Source organism: Hippocampus comes, unplaced genomic scaffold (genome assembly GCF_001891065.2).
Source record: "Hippocampus comes isolate QL1 unplaced genomic scaffold, H_comes_QL1_v1.1 scaffold122, whole genome shotgun sequence".
Classification (NCBI taxonomy): domain Eukaryota; kingdom Metazoa; phylum Chordata; class Actinopteri; order Syngnathiformes; family Syngnathidae; genus Hippocampus; species Hippocampus comes.
Genome location: NW_017842059.1, coordinates 93172 through 108577, shown reverse-complemented (window position 1 = coordinate 108577; position 15406 = coordinate 93172). Strand labels below are relative to the sequence as shown.

At 42.6% G+C, this 15406-nt stretch overlaps 1 protein-coding gene across 1 annotated transcript; it reads left to right on the top strand.

Moving 5' to 3' along the window:
- The first annotated feature begins 2197 nt into the window (after positions 1 to 2197).
- On the top strand, positions 2198 to 14751 carry LOC109510895 (putative polypeptide N-acetylgalactosaminyltransferase-like protein 3). The gene is made up of 11 exons (XM_019861569.1): positions 2198 to 2551; positions 3478 to 3661; positions 4760 to 4926; positions 6699 to 6873; positions 7527 to 7724; positions 8000 to 8117; positions 8988 to 9176; positions 10462 to 10599; positions 11286 to 11381; positions 13740 to 13901; positions 14009 to 14751. The coding sequence occupies exons 1-11, from the start codon at positions 2254 to 2256 to the stop codon at positions 14144 to 14146; spliced, it is 1863 nt and encodes a 620-aa protein (XP_019717128.1). The 5' UTR covers positions 2198 to 2253; the 3' UTR covers positions 14147 to 14751.
- Positions 14752 to 15406: the final 655 nt, after the last annotated feature.

The following is a 15406-nucleotide window of genomic DNA, read 5'->3' as shown; positions in this document are numbered from 1 at the left end:
TCACAAAGCACTACTCATATAATAATAGCCTATTATATGACACAGACGTGTATCAATTTGCTTGCCCTTCACACAATCAGGACACATGAAGTAGCTCTCACTCTCAAAAAGGTTGGTGACCCCTGTTCTAGGGACACAAAGCCATCACTGATTTAAAACTTGTTGTTGGCCAGTGTCATGGGCCGGTTGCCAATCGTTAGCAAGGTGTGGCACACAGACAAACAACTGATTTAGAACACCTCTTTCCTTTTTTTCTAGCACATCAGGTTATTGAGATATTTTAATTTTTTGTTTTGAAGTTTGAAAGCTTGCACAACATGGGACTTTACCACGTATTGGGATTCATAGCTTAATTTAGAAATATTACAAGATATTTTTTTTTTTATCATATGATTACTTTGAAAACCTGATTGTTAGAATGCATTGTTTGTCCACGGTGTCGCCCCTCCCTTTTGTTTTGTTACTTTTTCAGTGTGGGCTGGGCACCTCGCTAATTGGTGCACCTGGTTGTTTATTGTTGTACATATGATATTAGCTCCATGTACAGCACTTTGTATACAGCGGTGGTTGTTTTAAAGTGCTCTATAAATACAGTTGAGTTGAGTATCCCAACTGTCTTCGGGCAGCAGGCGGGGGACACCCTGAACTGGTTGTCAGTCAGTCGCAGAGCACACGTCACAGACGAACAACCATTCTTGCTCACAATCACACCGATGGACAGCTTAGACTCTAAACTGGACAGTTTAGACCAGGGGTGTCAAACTCATTTCACATTGTGGGCCGCATACGGCCTCGGGATATGTCAAGTGGGCCGGACCATTAAAATTATACCATACTCTGCTATAAATAACAAAAATATCATGTCTTTCCTTTGTTTTGGTATAATGAACCACAAGAACATTAGGAAAATGTTGACATTTAATGAACATATCTTTTACAAAACATTTCATGAAACACCTTAGATTTTCTTAGACAAATGTGCAATTTACTTTTATCATTCACATATATGCATCGCCACTGATCCCACTGATTGTACAAAGGCACAAAACTTAAACAAGCAATTGGTATTGAAAAACTGCATTTTTTTTTCACATTTAAATTATCCTGCAGGCCTGATCAAACCTCCTCGGGGCCAGTTCCGGCCCGCGGGCCGTATGTTTGACACCTCTGGTTTAGACTCTAACTGTCCCTTGGTGTTCCATCAATCTGTCAGGTACGTTTTTGAAATGTGGGAGGAAAGCGAAGTACCTGGAGTAAAACCCACGCGTGCACGGGGAGAACATGCAAACACCACACAGGAACGCCGGAGCCGAAATCAAACCCTGTAACTCTGCCCTGTGAGGGCGACGTGCTAACCAGTAGACCACAGTGCCGCCCTTGTTATCAATCTCCCTTTTGAAAATATTTGAACAGTTTTTACTTGATTTCAAAACCAGTTCGTCATCAATTTGTTGTGTGTATATGCAATATGAGAAAATCATACCTTTATTTGGCTTCAATGGCCCTGTGCAAGAATTCATAATGACAATGTGGCCCCCCTGACAAAGATAACTGGCTTTTGAAGTGTGTCTTCTACCCATGTTTAGTCATGCCTGTATAACTGTCCCATGCCCGTAGCGAAATTTTGCTTCCTTGAAGCACTCATCAGTTAATTTAAATTTGCTACACTCCTTACTGGAGACCTCGTGGAGACGCACAGAGCATCGGAATGTGCCAGTTGATACAATCTCAGAAGCGGTTTAGGAGAAATGAAAGTCCCGATGCCGCACCATGAAGTTTCGGTACCGCCCTTCTGATGATATCAATATGTCGTGAATTGTTGTGACCACTGCAGCCATTTGTCTTTAACTCATTGGTGCCCGGAATATTCTGCGAATAAAAGCTTCGAAGAAACTGTTCATCATCTCCAGCCTGTATTTGGATAGCCAACATCCTCACCATCCGAAATGAACGAACACGCGGAGGGAGAGAAAGGCCATCTCCCTCCCAACACTTTATACCGTAAATATTCGCCTACTTCAATTGGGTCTCTGTATCTCTGCGATGACGCTGACTTTAACGACTTTAGTAGACCTGTTTCACATAACTTGATGTCAAGCATCATGGAAGGGGCGTGGCATCACCTCATTTTTGGCATTCTCCCGACAGCGCTTCTCTGCTAATTACACATTAATGACATGGGCGTTATCCGACTATGACACACACCTCGTCCAGTTTGTCCGCTTTCACACATGTCACCACTGTCTTCTCGTCATGGCTTCCAAGGGGAGAAAATGGAAGTTTTTACTCCTGCTCAATGTGCTGGGGCTGGCGGCAATATTCATTCTCTTGACCAACACCAAATGGTTGCAAAACGGTCTGCTTCTGCCTTCGAAAGCTCCAGTCCTGCCTGATCCTAGGACGGTGGAGGAGACGACGCAAATGGAGACGCTGACTGAGCCAGAACTGGAGAAGACAACAATGGCATTGGAGATAACCAACGAGAGCGTGCAGGACACTCTGAAGGAGAGGCTCAGCTACCTGGAGGACATCGTGTTCAAACACCTGAGCGGTAGGACTCAACCAATCCTGACAGTACTTCCTGGTCACGTCACCAAATTGAACGTCACCTGTTTTAACTCGTGCCCTGAAATTGTTTATCTACACATTTAAAAATGCTGCGGTTTTCCCCTAACCCACGTGCTGGGTAACTGTGGACTCTGAGCAGGCTGGGTTGATTATTTTGACCCAGCAAATTGGATTGAGGATTGCATTTGGGCTTTCTGAAGAGCTGAAGCTAGCTGCCTTTTGAACATGTTTGTGTGCCGAAGTTGAAGTCAATTTAATGTAACATTATTAAAACCCGTTGGTGGCGACTCAATGGTTCAGAGGGTAACACCACGAACTTGGGACACCAGGATCACGTTTCAAATCACAGTCAGAGTGAAATCTAACATCCAGTTGGGTGTCAAGCGGCAAAGCCTGAATTAAAAATGGGAAGATTGTGTCAGCAAGGTCATCCAGAACAAAAACTGTGCCAAATGTATCATGCAAGTGACTTGCGGACCAGGGCACAATGGTACTTATTTTTCGAAAATGTTGTCATAATAAAAATTGCATTATTTTTAAACACAGCTATACTGATAACCCAGTAACCCATTTATTTCTTGGTAGCTTGAAGTCATCAGTATGGGTGTTTTTATCCCATTGTCGGATCAAAAACCTTGACCAAATGTGCAGGGTCAAATCCTCAACATACTGTGCTGGGGATTAATAACCCAGCATTGGCTCAGCTCCTTTTGGAACCAGTACTTGGTTAGCTGAATCAATCAATTTGGGTTACATTTAACCCAGCAGCTCTAAGAGTTTGCCCTGACATTGACTAGTGACCAGTCAGCATTAAACTTGGAAGACAAGGTACCACTATCATGTACAGTACACTGTACAATATTATTTGCTAATTTGCGGATGACTGAATCATGATTGTGCCGTGTTCAGGTCTTTCCAAACGTCTGGGCCTGGTTGAGGGCTTCGGGGCTCCGGGCTCAGACGGCCGTCCCATCACGCTGTCCTCGAAAGACCAAGCCGAAGCCCAAACCCTGAAGATCAAGTACGGCTATGATCCCATCATGAGCGACAGGATCTCTCTGGACCGAACCATTCCGGACTTCAGACCCAGCAAGTGAGTGCCAATCCGACACAGAAAAAAAATTACCGGTAATACTTTCTGCCATAAAAGAAAGAAATTATGGTTTAAAACCTGATAATAAAGCTGTGCAGATGATAAAATAATGCTACACCATTGTTAGTTCCAACTACTAACGTCATCTTACTCACGTGAGCCCAAAAGCTATGTAGTTGTCAGCGGATATTGATTACTTGCCTCGGTGGTCAACTGGTTAGCACGTCGCCCTCACAGGGCAGAGGTGCAGGGTTCGATTTCGGCTCCGGCCTTCCTGTGTGGAGTTTGCATGTTCTCCCTGTGCCTGCGTGGCTTTTCTCCGGGTACTCCGGTTTCCTCCCACATTCCAAAAACATATTTGTTTGACTATGTGTGCCCTGCGATTCGCCAACAACCAGTTCAGGGTGTCCCCCGCCTACTGCCCGAAGACAGCTGGGATAGGCTCCAGCACGCCCCGCGACCCTTGTGGGGAAAAGCGGATCGGAAAATGGATGGATGGATATTGATTACTACTAAACTAATGCTTTACTATTGTTTGCTAAAAATGCTCATGTCTCGCTACTAACTTAAGCTGTATGCTATGTGATCATCCGCACTGTCATTGAAATTCCTCACAAATAAATAAATAAATGAATAGATAGATAAATAATCACCTCACCTTGATCGGAGCTAAAATGGACTTTCATGCTATATGCTATACAGCTGCTAGTTCAAAAATGCGACCATCAGCCAACTGACACGTGGTTAATTTTCTGGTTTGTAAAATTATGCACTGCTGTTGTTAGCTCAAAATGCTAATGTCATGATAGTAATATGAAGTCCAAAAAGCTGTGATAGGCCATGAATCAAATCACTGAGCTCCAGAGAGCGACCCATTCTTTCACAAATGTTTGTAGAAACAGACTGCATGCCAAGGTGTTTGGTTTTACACACCTGTGGCAGTGGAAGTGATTGGAACACCTGATTCAGATTTTTTTGGATGGGTGAGCATATATGATATACTGTAGTGTATATGGGTCATTCAAAACAAATCATCAGGCAACAATAAGTGTGTGTGCGCATGTGTTTATATGTGTCTGTGTTTACGAATGTGTGTAGATGCAAAGAGTACACCTACCCGTCAGATCTTCCCCAGATTGGCCTCATCTTCATCTTCGTCAATGAAGCCCTGTCTGTCATCCTTCGCTCCATCCACTCAGCTGTCAATCACACACCTGCCCACCTGCTCAAGGAAATCATTCTGGTTGACGACTGCAGCGACGACGGTACGGACAAACAAACACGTACCTAAATGCCTGCAAGAAAACAGTCAAAATGAGCATTGAGAGGGGACCGATGTATCAAAACAAATCAAAAACATAACAGAGAACAATGACAGTAAAACAAGCAGGTCACCTGACTTATGAAAGTTCTCGCTTGCTTGATTTTTTTTGCCTTGTGTTGTGTAGTGAATTGATCGGGGTACCCCATTCCCTGAAAAGAATACAACTCGCATGGTGAGATTGGTGAGGGAATACTCCGCTGACACAGGCTAAACAAAAAAAGAGTTTTCTTTTTCTAGCAAGTAAAAGTACAGAGTCCAATGCTGCAGCAGTTGAGAGAGAGGCACAGACGATTTGGTCACTGTCCTGTCCCGCCTCAAACACATGCATGGAAGGCCGACAAGCTTAACTCACTGGATCAATGTCTTTATTTTCCAATATGGTCTTATCCAGTTTCTAAAAAGAGTGGTGTTTCCATAGAAACCTTTCTGAACCAGATGGATGAAGACCTCTTATGTTTATTTTTTCTTTTATACTTGTGTCCTGATCACTGTTTCTTTAAGGCTGTTTAGTGGTTTGACGATTGTGGTAGTGTCTTAATAACTACAACCTAACCTTTTTCAGGTGACTGCACATTTGCTTTATGACTAGACGCCTACGGATGGGATCACACTTTTTATTTTTATCATATCAAACAGATACTTAAGTTGCCAGTGACAAAATATCGCTCCACCAAAACATGTGTCAGGCACAAGTTCTTAATACAGTTGTGGGGTCACTCACAAAATTAATTAAACTCGGCCAACCATCTTTTGACTAAAACTACTTCAAGCATACTTTCATTTTTTTGAAACAAAAGCCCCCCAGATTCATCGTTAGACCCATACCAACGTGCGTAACAACGAAAATGCTTTTGTTCAGCGATCCCCGGCGAGTGACGTCATTTACAGAATGCCGAGTCGCCAGTATTGTACTGCATTGTTGATTGTCCCGTTAATTGCTCGATGCCATTACTATCGAGTTATTTGGCAAAATGCCTGGGCGCTGAGTGGCGATGCACTGTTCACAAAAATTATATAGATAGTACAGGAAAGGACAGCAAGGCACAGGACAGATCGGGAGAGCATGGGAAAGGAGGGAACAGAACAGGTAAAGCGAGCCAAGGCGTACTATACTTAACTACAAAGGAGGGCAGGCAGTCCTACATAGCTTGTGAGGAAGACATGAAACAAGTTGCAAATAGGACAGGATAGGATGGGAAAGGTTGGGACAAGACAGGACAGGAAGTGTCCAGAGTTGATGTGTTAGCGCAGTCATCATGAACCGACACGCTAACAGCATGCCAAGTCTCTGATGGCAGATGACAACACGCAGAGGTCAAGTGACATTCAGCAAAACCGGCGTTTTGACATAAGTACTCAAGGTTTGCCTCACTTTGTGGTGTGCTCACAACAGCTTCAGCATACTTTCATCTTCAACCGGATCAACAAATTTGTCTTTTTAATGACCATCACTCCCTGGCTGAAATTAGACTTCATTGGCCCCAAGTGTCAGGTTGTTCATGTGATGTGTACACAATCTAATCTAAGCAAAAGAAATGTTTCAATCTGATTTCCATAATGGTGTTTTTCTTCCCCTTCACAAAACCGCAAGAAAACTTGTCTTGGAGCAGCTCATACAAGGACAAATGTCTTGAGAAGTGACATCTGGTGCCAACAGGGGGCGCTGTACTTTGCCAATAGAAGATGATTTTCCGCTTGCCTGTTCTGTTGCAGAGCAACTGAAAGGCCCGCTGGAGGAGTACGTGAATAAGCGCTACCCTGGTTTGGTCAAGATTGTCAGGAATCAAAAGAGGGAGGGTCTGATTCGATCCAGGATTGAGGGCTGGAAGGTGGCCACCGCCGAGGTGACAGGAATCTTTGATGCCCACATGGAGTTCACCCCCTTCTGGTGAGGACATCAAATTACTTTTGTGTACCATCCGTCCAAGAAACGCCTCCCTTGTTCCATCAGGGAAAAATCTGGTTGTAAATCGTACACTGAAACCCACTGAAATTCTGTTGTAATACCAAAACAGCAGTACTTAATAAGACACGTCAAGAGTTTCTGAGATGAGATTCCACTAGAAAAACAAACCAGGCGATTGTAAAACATTAACAGTAACCCATTGCAAATCAAAAGGGCAATACCCTGCGAGGCACATTCACGTCCAATAAATGCCTCCCACTTACCCATCGGAAATCTGTTGCTAACCAAAAAAGCAGCACCTGACGAGGGACGCAAATGCTCTCAGATGATGTGTGAAGTGACTCATCCACTGAAGACAAACACCTCCCTCAGATGACTACCTTGTTCCCGCCAGAAGAAAATTGATCTTAACTGTAAAGTGGTCACTGAAAGCCATTGGAACTCTGTTGCCAATAGAAAACAGGAGCACTCACTGAGACATAAAACCAATGTCTCAGATGAAGTACAATGTCGTATAAAAGACAAAAATGGGTCGTCTGCATGATCCTAACAGTTCTTGGATGCTGTCATGCGGACATTACAGTCAAGAGTTAAAGTCTGTTGCTAACCAAGCTATGTAATTGCTCCCCATCTAGGGCTGAGCCGGTTCTGGCGCGGATCAAAGAGGACCGCACAAGGATCATCTTGCCTTCCATCGACAACATCAACCATGATACCTTCCAGTTGGTCTCCTACGGACAACCGGCCCATGGCTACGACTGGCAGCTGTGGTGTAAATACATCAACCCCTCAATTAATTGGAAGGCCCTGAAGGATGACTCTGCCCCCATCAGGTGGGTCACAACGTGTAACTCATCCATCCTTCATTAGAACGGCTTAGCGACAATATGACTTCTCGGAATGCCTGGAAACAAGAGGTGCAAGGGGTACTTCCAGGTGGAAGAAAACTGATTGACTACCATTAACCTGAACTGAAACCATGACAAAAACTGTTTGTGGTTGCCATGCCAGTTAGGATGTATGTAAGAATGGGGATATGTCTGACGTCATGTTGAAACGTAATATAGAAAACGTTCTTGTTAACCTGTTTCTTTGGGTCATTTGACAGAAGTCCCGCCATGATTGGCTGCTCCTTCGTGGTAAACCGAGTCTACTTTGGGGAGCTAGGCTTGTTTGACCCTGACATGGAAGTCTACGGGGGAGAGAACGTGGAACTAGGTATCCGGGTTAGTATCCCTTAAGGTTTCATCACCCGCCCCCCTCCCCCCAAAAAACTCTCAGGACAATTATACAATAGCTGGTTGGCAGCAAGTACTAGAAGCTAATGCAGTAGTCTACATCCATGCGCCATCTTCTCAAACATCACAAACAAGTTGGACCGAAAATATGAAAAGCACAGAAGCATTGCTCACCAGCGGCTAACACAAAAGCTAGCAGCCAGCACAAAAGCTAACGTAGAGGTCGACATTCATTCAGTGCTCCTTCATGTCAAACATCACAAACAAAATGGACTGCAAATTTTTGTCATTTTAAAATGTTTATCTTCATGAGGTGTTCATTTTTTGGACATTCCAATAACGTGAACGTTTTTCAAAAATGACAAAAATGGACATACTGTACGTGATTTTCACAGGAGAGCAACAAAATGTGAAAAGTATACGGCAACTAGCAAGCCAGTCTAACTTAGCGGCGAACACAAAAGACAGCTATCAATTTGCTCACACAAAAGCTAAATTTGTAGTCATCATTCACTCCGTGCTGCTTCTTGTCAAAAATCACAAACAATATGAACTAAAAAGGTGAAAAGCATATCACAGCAAATAAGCCAGTCTAACTCGCCAGTAGCTAACAAAAAATTAGCTATCTAGTGGCTAACAGAAAAGCTAACTCAACTCAACTAATCTTTAATTATACACTATCTTTACACTGTCACAACAGCTGCACATTTTAGTCGACATTCATTCAGTGCTGTTTTATGTTAAGCATCACAAACAAGATGGACCGAAAATGTGAAAAGCATATGGCATAGCAAGTCAATCTAGCTAGCTAGTGGGTCAATTTTTTTGTAATATTTTGCCCGACTGTGTCCCCTGCAGGTGTGGCTGTGTGGTGGCAGCATGGAGATGCTGCCGTGCTCCCGCGTAGCTCATATCACGCGCTTCAAGAAACCTTACTTGGAACAGTCCCTGGGGGTCCTCATGCGGCGCAATGGGATTCGTGTGGCTGAGGTTTGGTTAGACGAATACAAGCGCAACTTCTACATGGCCTGGAACATTCCAATGCAGGTAACTCTCACACATATATTTCAATATAAATACACTACTACCACAAACTTTGGAATATTTAACTTTGGGGTGAGATTTCAGATTGAGCCTAAAATGCAATAGTACCGTTTTGCTCCCCAAAGCCCAACATCTCTCAATTTTTGGGAGTAGTGTTATTTGTTGGTGTTTTAACTAAGCAAATGCCTGCTGTAGCCACTATGGGGGATGATTTTGTGATGGCCCAATATTGAAATTTGACTGACACATATCCACCAATCCCCTGACCCTCGTGAGGATAAGCGGGTCAGAAAATGGAATGACAGATGGTTATCCACCAATGGCGGCCCAGTAGGTCGACTGGTTTGCGTGTCAGCCTCACAGTGCAGAGGTGCAGGGTTCGATTTTGTCTCCGGCTTTCCTGTGGGGAGTTTGCATGTTCTCCCTGTGTCTGTGTGGGTTTTCTTCGGTTACTCCGGTTAACTCCCACATTCCAAAAACATGCGTGGCAGGTTAACGGAACACTCTCAATTGTCCCGCGGTGTTATTGAGAGCACGAATGGCTGTTCGTCTATATGTGTCCTAACAAAATGTTTAGGGAGTGCCCCGCCAATTGTCCAGAGACAACTGGGATAGGCTCCATCACACCCGTGATCCTCGTGAGGATAAGCAGTGCAGATAATGGATGGACGAAACCAAGTTTATTTCTTGGAATTCTCTTTGATCATGTTTTCAGTTTTCTACAAGAAAAACATGCAGCAAGAACAATTGTGGTTCTTTTGGTGTGGGCTGGAACGGATTCATGGCATTTCCGTTCATTCTTATCAAAGGCAGCTGAATCATCCGTCTGTTTTGCACACGCAGTTCAAATTTGAGAACAAAATCTACAAAGTTTGTTTTTTCAGGACACCTGGAAATGAGCCTACAAATATCCATTTCAAACAAAAAGACCTCCTGTGTCTTTTCAAGCATGGCTTTTTGATACTTCTTTGGAGGGGGCTAAATAATTACTTTTAGAGTTTGGTGTTGTCCTCTGACAACATTTAGTTTGAAAGATTGAAAAAGTCAATGATCTAAAGCAGGTGTAGGGAACTCCGGTTCCTCGAGAGCCTCATCCTGCCTTTTTTTAGGACCCTCCCTACTCCAACACACCTGATTTACTCCACCCACCCCTAAAAAAATTAAAAAAACAAAAACATCTGCAAATAAAGAGTTTAGAAATTGGTCATATACTTTATTCTTTCAATTAGAGTTGTTGCAAGTGATGCTATGTCTGTGAAATACTAACTAGACGGGATATGCGCTTTAGGGTCATGGTATCGATTATGGAAACATCACTGAGAGGGTGGAACTCAGGAAGAGACTGCAGTGTAAGAACTTCAAGTGGTACCTCGACAACGTTTACCCTGAGATGAAGACGCACGAAAGCACCATCTTGTACGGCACCGTGAGTCCCCATACCTCAATTTGGTGTCATCCATCCGTCTATAAAATATGTGGTTCCAATTTGGTAGCAATAGGACAGAATCTCTTGAACAAGTCTGTCCTTCAAGAGCCCCTAGATATGGCCAAAATGGCCACATTGAACCAAAATGTCGGACTTCCTGTGTTTTTCTGGTATGGCTTCTTTGGACTTTTTTGGTGAGTCTACTCATGGTAGACATGTCTACCAATTTTTTGTGAATTAATCAAACATATTGGGGGCTGAATTATTAATTTTTTTAAAATGTGGTTGGCAACACAAAATTGAGCCTAACGTGGTCAGTTCTAGTACATAGACATACCTACCAAATTTTATGAGACTTAGTCAAACCAGCTTCAGTGGCTTTAAAAAAATATATTTATTTTTAAGTGGTTGGGCGCAACTAGAAACATTTGAGCCTAAAACGGACAATTCAAATCCGAATGGTAGACGTCTTGTGTCTTTTCCGGTATGGGTTTTTGAGACTTTTTTGTGGGTCTATTCATGACAGACATGCCCACCACATTCTATGTCGCTAAATCAAATTGGCTTTGGGGGCTACATTTTCCATTGCACACGGCCAACCCAAATTTTGGGAGTCACATCTTGAGGAATTGTCTGGCTGTTGTTGATGGCTTAGAGATGAAAAATGGGTATATTTATCATTTCAGATGTACAACTGGAAGGTTGACAAACTGTGTTTGGACCAGGGTGAAAAGGTGGACCATGCCGCCATCATGTTCCCCTGCCATGGCTATTCTCCACAGGTAGGCTCCTTATATAAACAACACTCCCTTACCTACAAAGAGAAGTTGAAGCACATTCAAAAATAAAAGGTAAAAACATAAGTGATGGCGATGCGAGAGTGTTACTGCTTTGAATGGGACGTCACTCTTGCTGTCATACAAACATAAAAACAAATAAATGAATGAGAATTGCCCCGAACACCAGCTTTATCGATTGCCACCAACTCGGTGGAGATCTCTGTTCTGACAGGATGCACCAAAAAGTCTCAAGGATCCGCTCCCCAAATTGTATCGGAATTAGATAGTCTGCAATTGTGGTCTGAAGCAGCAATTTTAGATTAAATTCCTCAGTTACACCCCCCGGAAAGAGAAAAAAATTATCCCCTGAAAACAGTTTCACCGAGCGACACAAAATTGAGTTGCTATGTCTATCCTGACAGGATGCACCAAAAAACCTCAAGGATCTCTGCTCCAAATTGTATAGGAAGTCATCCACATGGTTTGAAGCATTTATTTTGGGTGAAATTCTTCAGCAACAGCCCCTGGAATGTGAGAAAAAAAGAAGTCCCCTTTACCAGTGACATCAAATTGGATAGACATGTCTATCTTGACAGGACTCACCTAAAAGTCTCAAGGAATCATGCTCGGTGTTATGGGTAGCAAAGGTAATGGCGGCAGAGGATCCAAAAGCGAAGGAGATGGGGGAAGGATGGGTGGGTGCAGGGTCAAGACAAACAAGAACAATTGAGTATGCACAAAAATGGCAGCATGTGCACTAGCAATGGCCTAGATACCAATCATAATGCGAGAATCATCTGGCACCCGCTTGCAGATCAGCAGAGCTTTTATACACCGCAGGTGATTGCTGATCAGCTGCAGGTGTGGGAGCACCCTCCGGCCCAGCCTGGTAATTAAAGGGAAAAAGACACAGAAGGTCCCTGGAAGTGGACTCTCCAAAATAAAAGTGCAGAAGGAAGAGGGTCTGTGATGACGCATGACACTCCGGATTGAAAAGGAAGTCAACTGTTTGGTTTTGAAGTATCGATTTAGGGTCAATTCTTTTGGAACACAACCTGGAAAGTAAGAAAAATATGATGTATCAAAAAGGCTGAAGCACCCACGCCCCAAAGTGAACAGATACCAGCTGTTTTGTTTTGAAGCAGATATTTTGGGTGAATTACTTCAGTAAGGAACCATGGAAAGTAAAAAAAACAAAACAAAAAAAAAAAAAACAAAAAACAAAGAAACAACGTCTCTCTTTGGCAACATGCCATGACAGGACCTCAATTGCTCCATTTGAGCACTTCCAAGTCCTTTTTGGGTGGTGGCCCTGTCGGGCCAGTATTAGCTCAGTTGGTGTGGCCCTGCGCAAAGCTGGTACTGGCTCTTGAGATTCTTGATATAATAGGGTCAGTTTCAATAATTATTTCATATTAATCTTTTTACTGTAATATTTAAGCCTTTAAGAAAACATTGCTTCTGTGTAATTATCTCAATTTGTTAATATGATGTATTTTTTTCCAGTATGGAATGAATAAAACTCATTCCAAAAAATGGCATTCAATATTTAATATTTAAAAAGCAAGAACGTTAATTGTATTTATGAAATTTGTACTGGCCCGGTCGGGCCGGCGTCAGTGAACTTCGGGTGGCCCGACACAGTCACGTGGTCATTAGTCAAGGCACCCATAAATGATGATGATATGACTTTGCCATATTGGGCTGAGCAGCCAGAACAGAGGCCACTGTTGGGTGAAGATTTTGAATCCAACTACCCATAGTGATGAGTCAAAGTGACCAAGAAATGGATTACCGGGTTCAGTATAGCTGTGATTAAGAATAATACAAATTTTACTACTTTAACCCTTTCAAGGACAGCGGTTACGACAGTGGACAGCTTATCATAGTATCAGGTTACAGGGTGCATGAAAGGGGTAATTTTTTTTCCTTGTTCAGGGATCCACACACCGAGTCAGCAGCATGTGTTTGGGACATTTTTTACAGCGGATGACCTGCTGGACACACACTACCAATTTTTATCCTGGTTTGGGACTGGCAGTCACCTGGAATCGGTATACAGTGTCAAGGGTCTTGCCTACGAACCTCAACTGGAACCCAGATGTTACATTAAATTTCCATTAAATTCAATTCACAAAACTGCAAAATGGCGACCAGATACAGCTCGCCACCCCGCCCAAATCCAATCTTCAACCCCATCTCCTGGGGTCAAAATGATTAACCTATTCTTGGATAAAAGTAACCCAATCTGCCCAAAATTCTCAGCTACCACAAAAAAGAAAAACAATGGAGCATTTATTTTAGTGTGCATATCTTCTCGTTTTGCTCTTCACATGCCCTCATTCCATTTTGTTACGACAGTTGGTGCGCTACACCAAAGACAGCCAGATTTTCCTGGGTCAGCTGAGCAACAGCTACATAGACACCCGCTGCCTGGTGGACATTCTCCCCAATGACGCACCGCAGCTCCTTGACTGCAACACGGTGTCTAACATCAGGCAGACCAAGTGGATTTTCAGTCAGGTGACACCTTGTTCATGTGACGTCCAATCTGAGACTTCAGAGAGTCTGAAAGTTTAACTGAAAACTCAAAAAAGAAATTCTCTCTGTTAACCTTGTTCCCTATGCAGGGCAATTCGGTCCAAAACTTGGCCACGAAACGCTGCATGGAGGTGACGCCCATTCCAACCAACCCGTTCTACAAGGTGGTGATGCAACGCTGCTCGGGCCAGAAGTGGAACTTGACTATTCCCGCTGTACGAGTCTGAGTTGTCGTCATCTGCTTCCAGGACTCTCCGCAAAGCGCCCGGTGAACTCGCTGGATCGGGCTCATTTTAAAATGCGAGTGACAGTTCTCACATTAGCCAGTAGGAGGCGATCCAGGGCATTGATTGTCGTCTTTTGTATGTGTCGTAGTGTTCTTTGCGTATTTATTGCATGTGCCCTTGATATCAAAACGGCACATTTAACCATTTCTGGGCTTTATTAACTTTGAAGCCAGCTTTTAAATATTTTTTTGGCACATCATCTCTGGTTTTTAAGATTTTTTTCGGCTTTAATTTCACTTTCTCAGTGCTTACAATTTATATGCTGGAGTTAGCAACAGTACTACTGTGGGGGGCGGGGGGCGTCATATGTCTAACCAGATATATAACCAAAAAAATGCCATTTTATATCTGAACAAAATACATGTGTACATGCAAAATACGTATTCGTAATATATTTCATTTTTCGAAAAAGATCTCTCAATACATGTATCAAAAATCCACTCTCCTATCCCAACAACAAAAGGGATTGAAGCAAACAACAAAATAAATAAAACACTGATTCCCCCCGCCTCTCAGTGCAAAGGGCTCTCTTGCATAGAAATTACCATTCAAGGATGTCACAAAACTTTTCAACAGCAAAACAACGATAATTTTGTGTTTTTTGTTGTTGTTTTTTTTTTGGGGGGGTCACTAAAATCAACTAATTTACATTTTTAATACTATTGAGGTCCTATGTTTCTGCTGCATGTCATGCCAATCCGCAATTTCTTTTTAGGCCTGTATATGACAGTATAAGAACCACTGTAAGGTCAACTAAGACAAGGATTGTAAAGGCCTGGATATAAATCAAAAATATCAATAGTGTATAAAAAAAATGTGAAATATTTTTCATTGTCAATTGTTCTCGTGTTCTAATATGTTCAAAATGTATTTAAAAATTTGATCAAAGCTAATGTGATTAGTACCCTTATAATATTTTGTTGAAGCAATGCAAATAAAACACTGTTGAAGTTGTTTAGCGGTCAGCTATCATTTCACTGTTTTTTGTTGATGTTTTAAGTTTTTGCCATGGTATTGTTTCTTTTTTTATTTTTTGGTCTTCTTTTAAATTATATAAAATAACTTGACCTGTTTAGTCGGCCACTGAGTGTTGCAAACAAAGTTCTTGTTCCAGCAAAATATTTTGCAAATATATCTTGAGTCACCGTCAATCATGACATCATATGAAACTACAATTGAGACGTATACATCACCAAATAT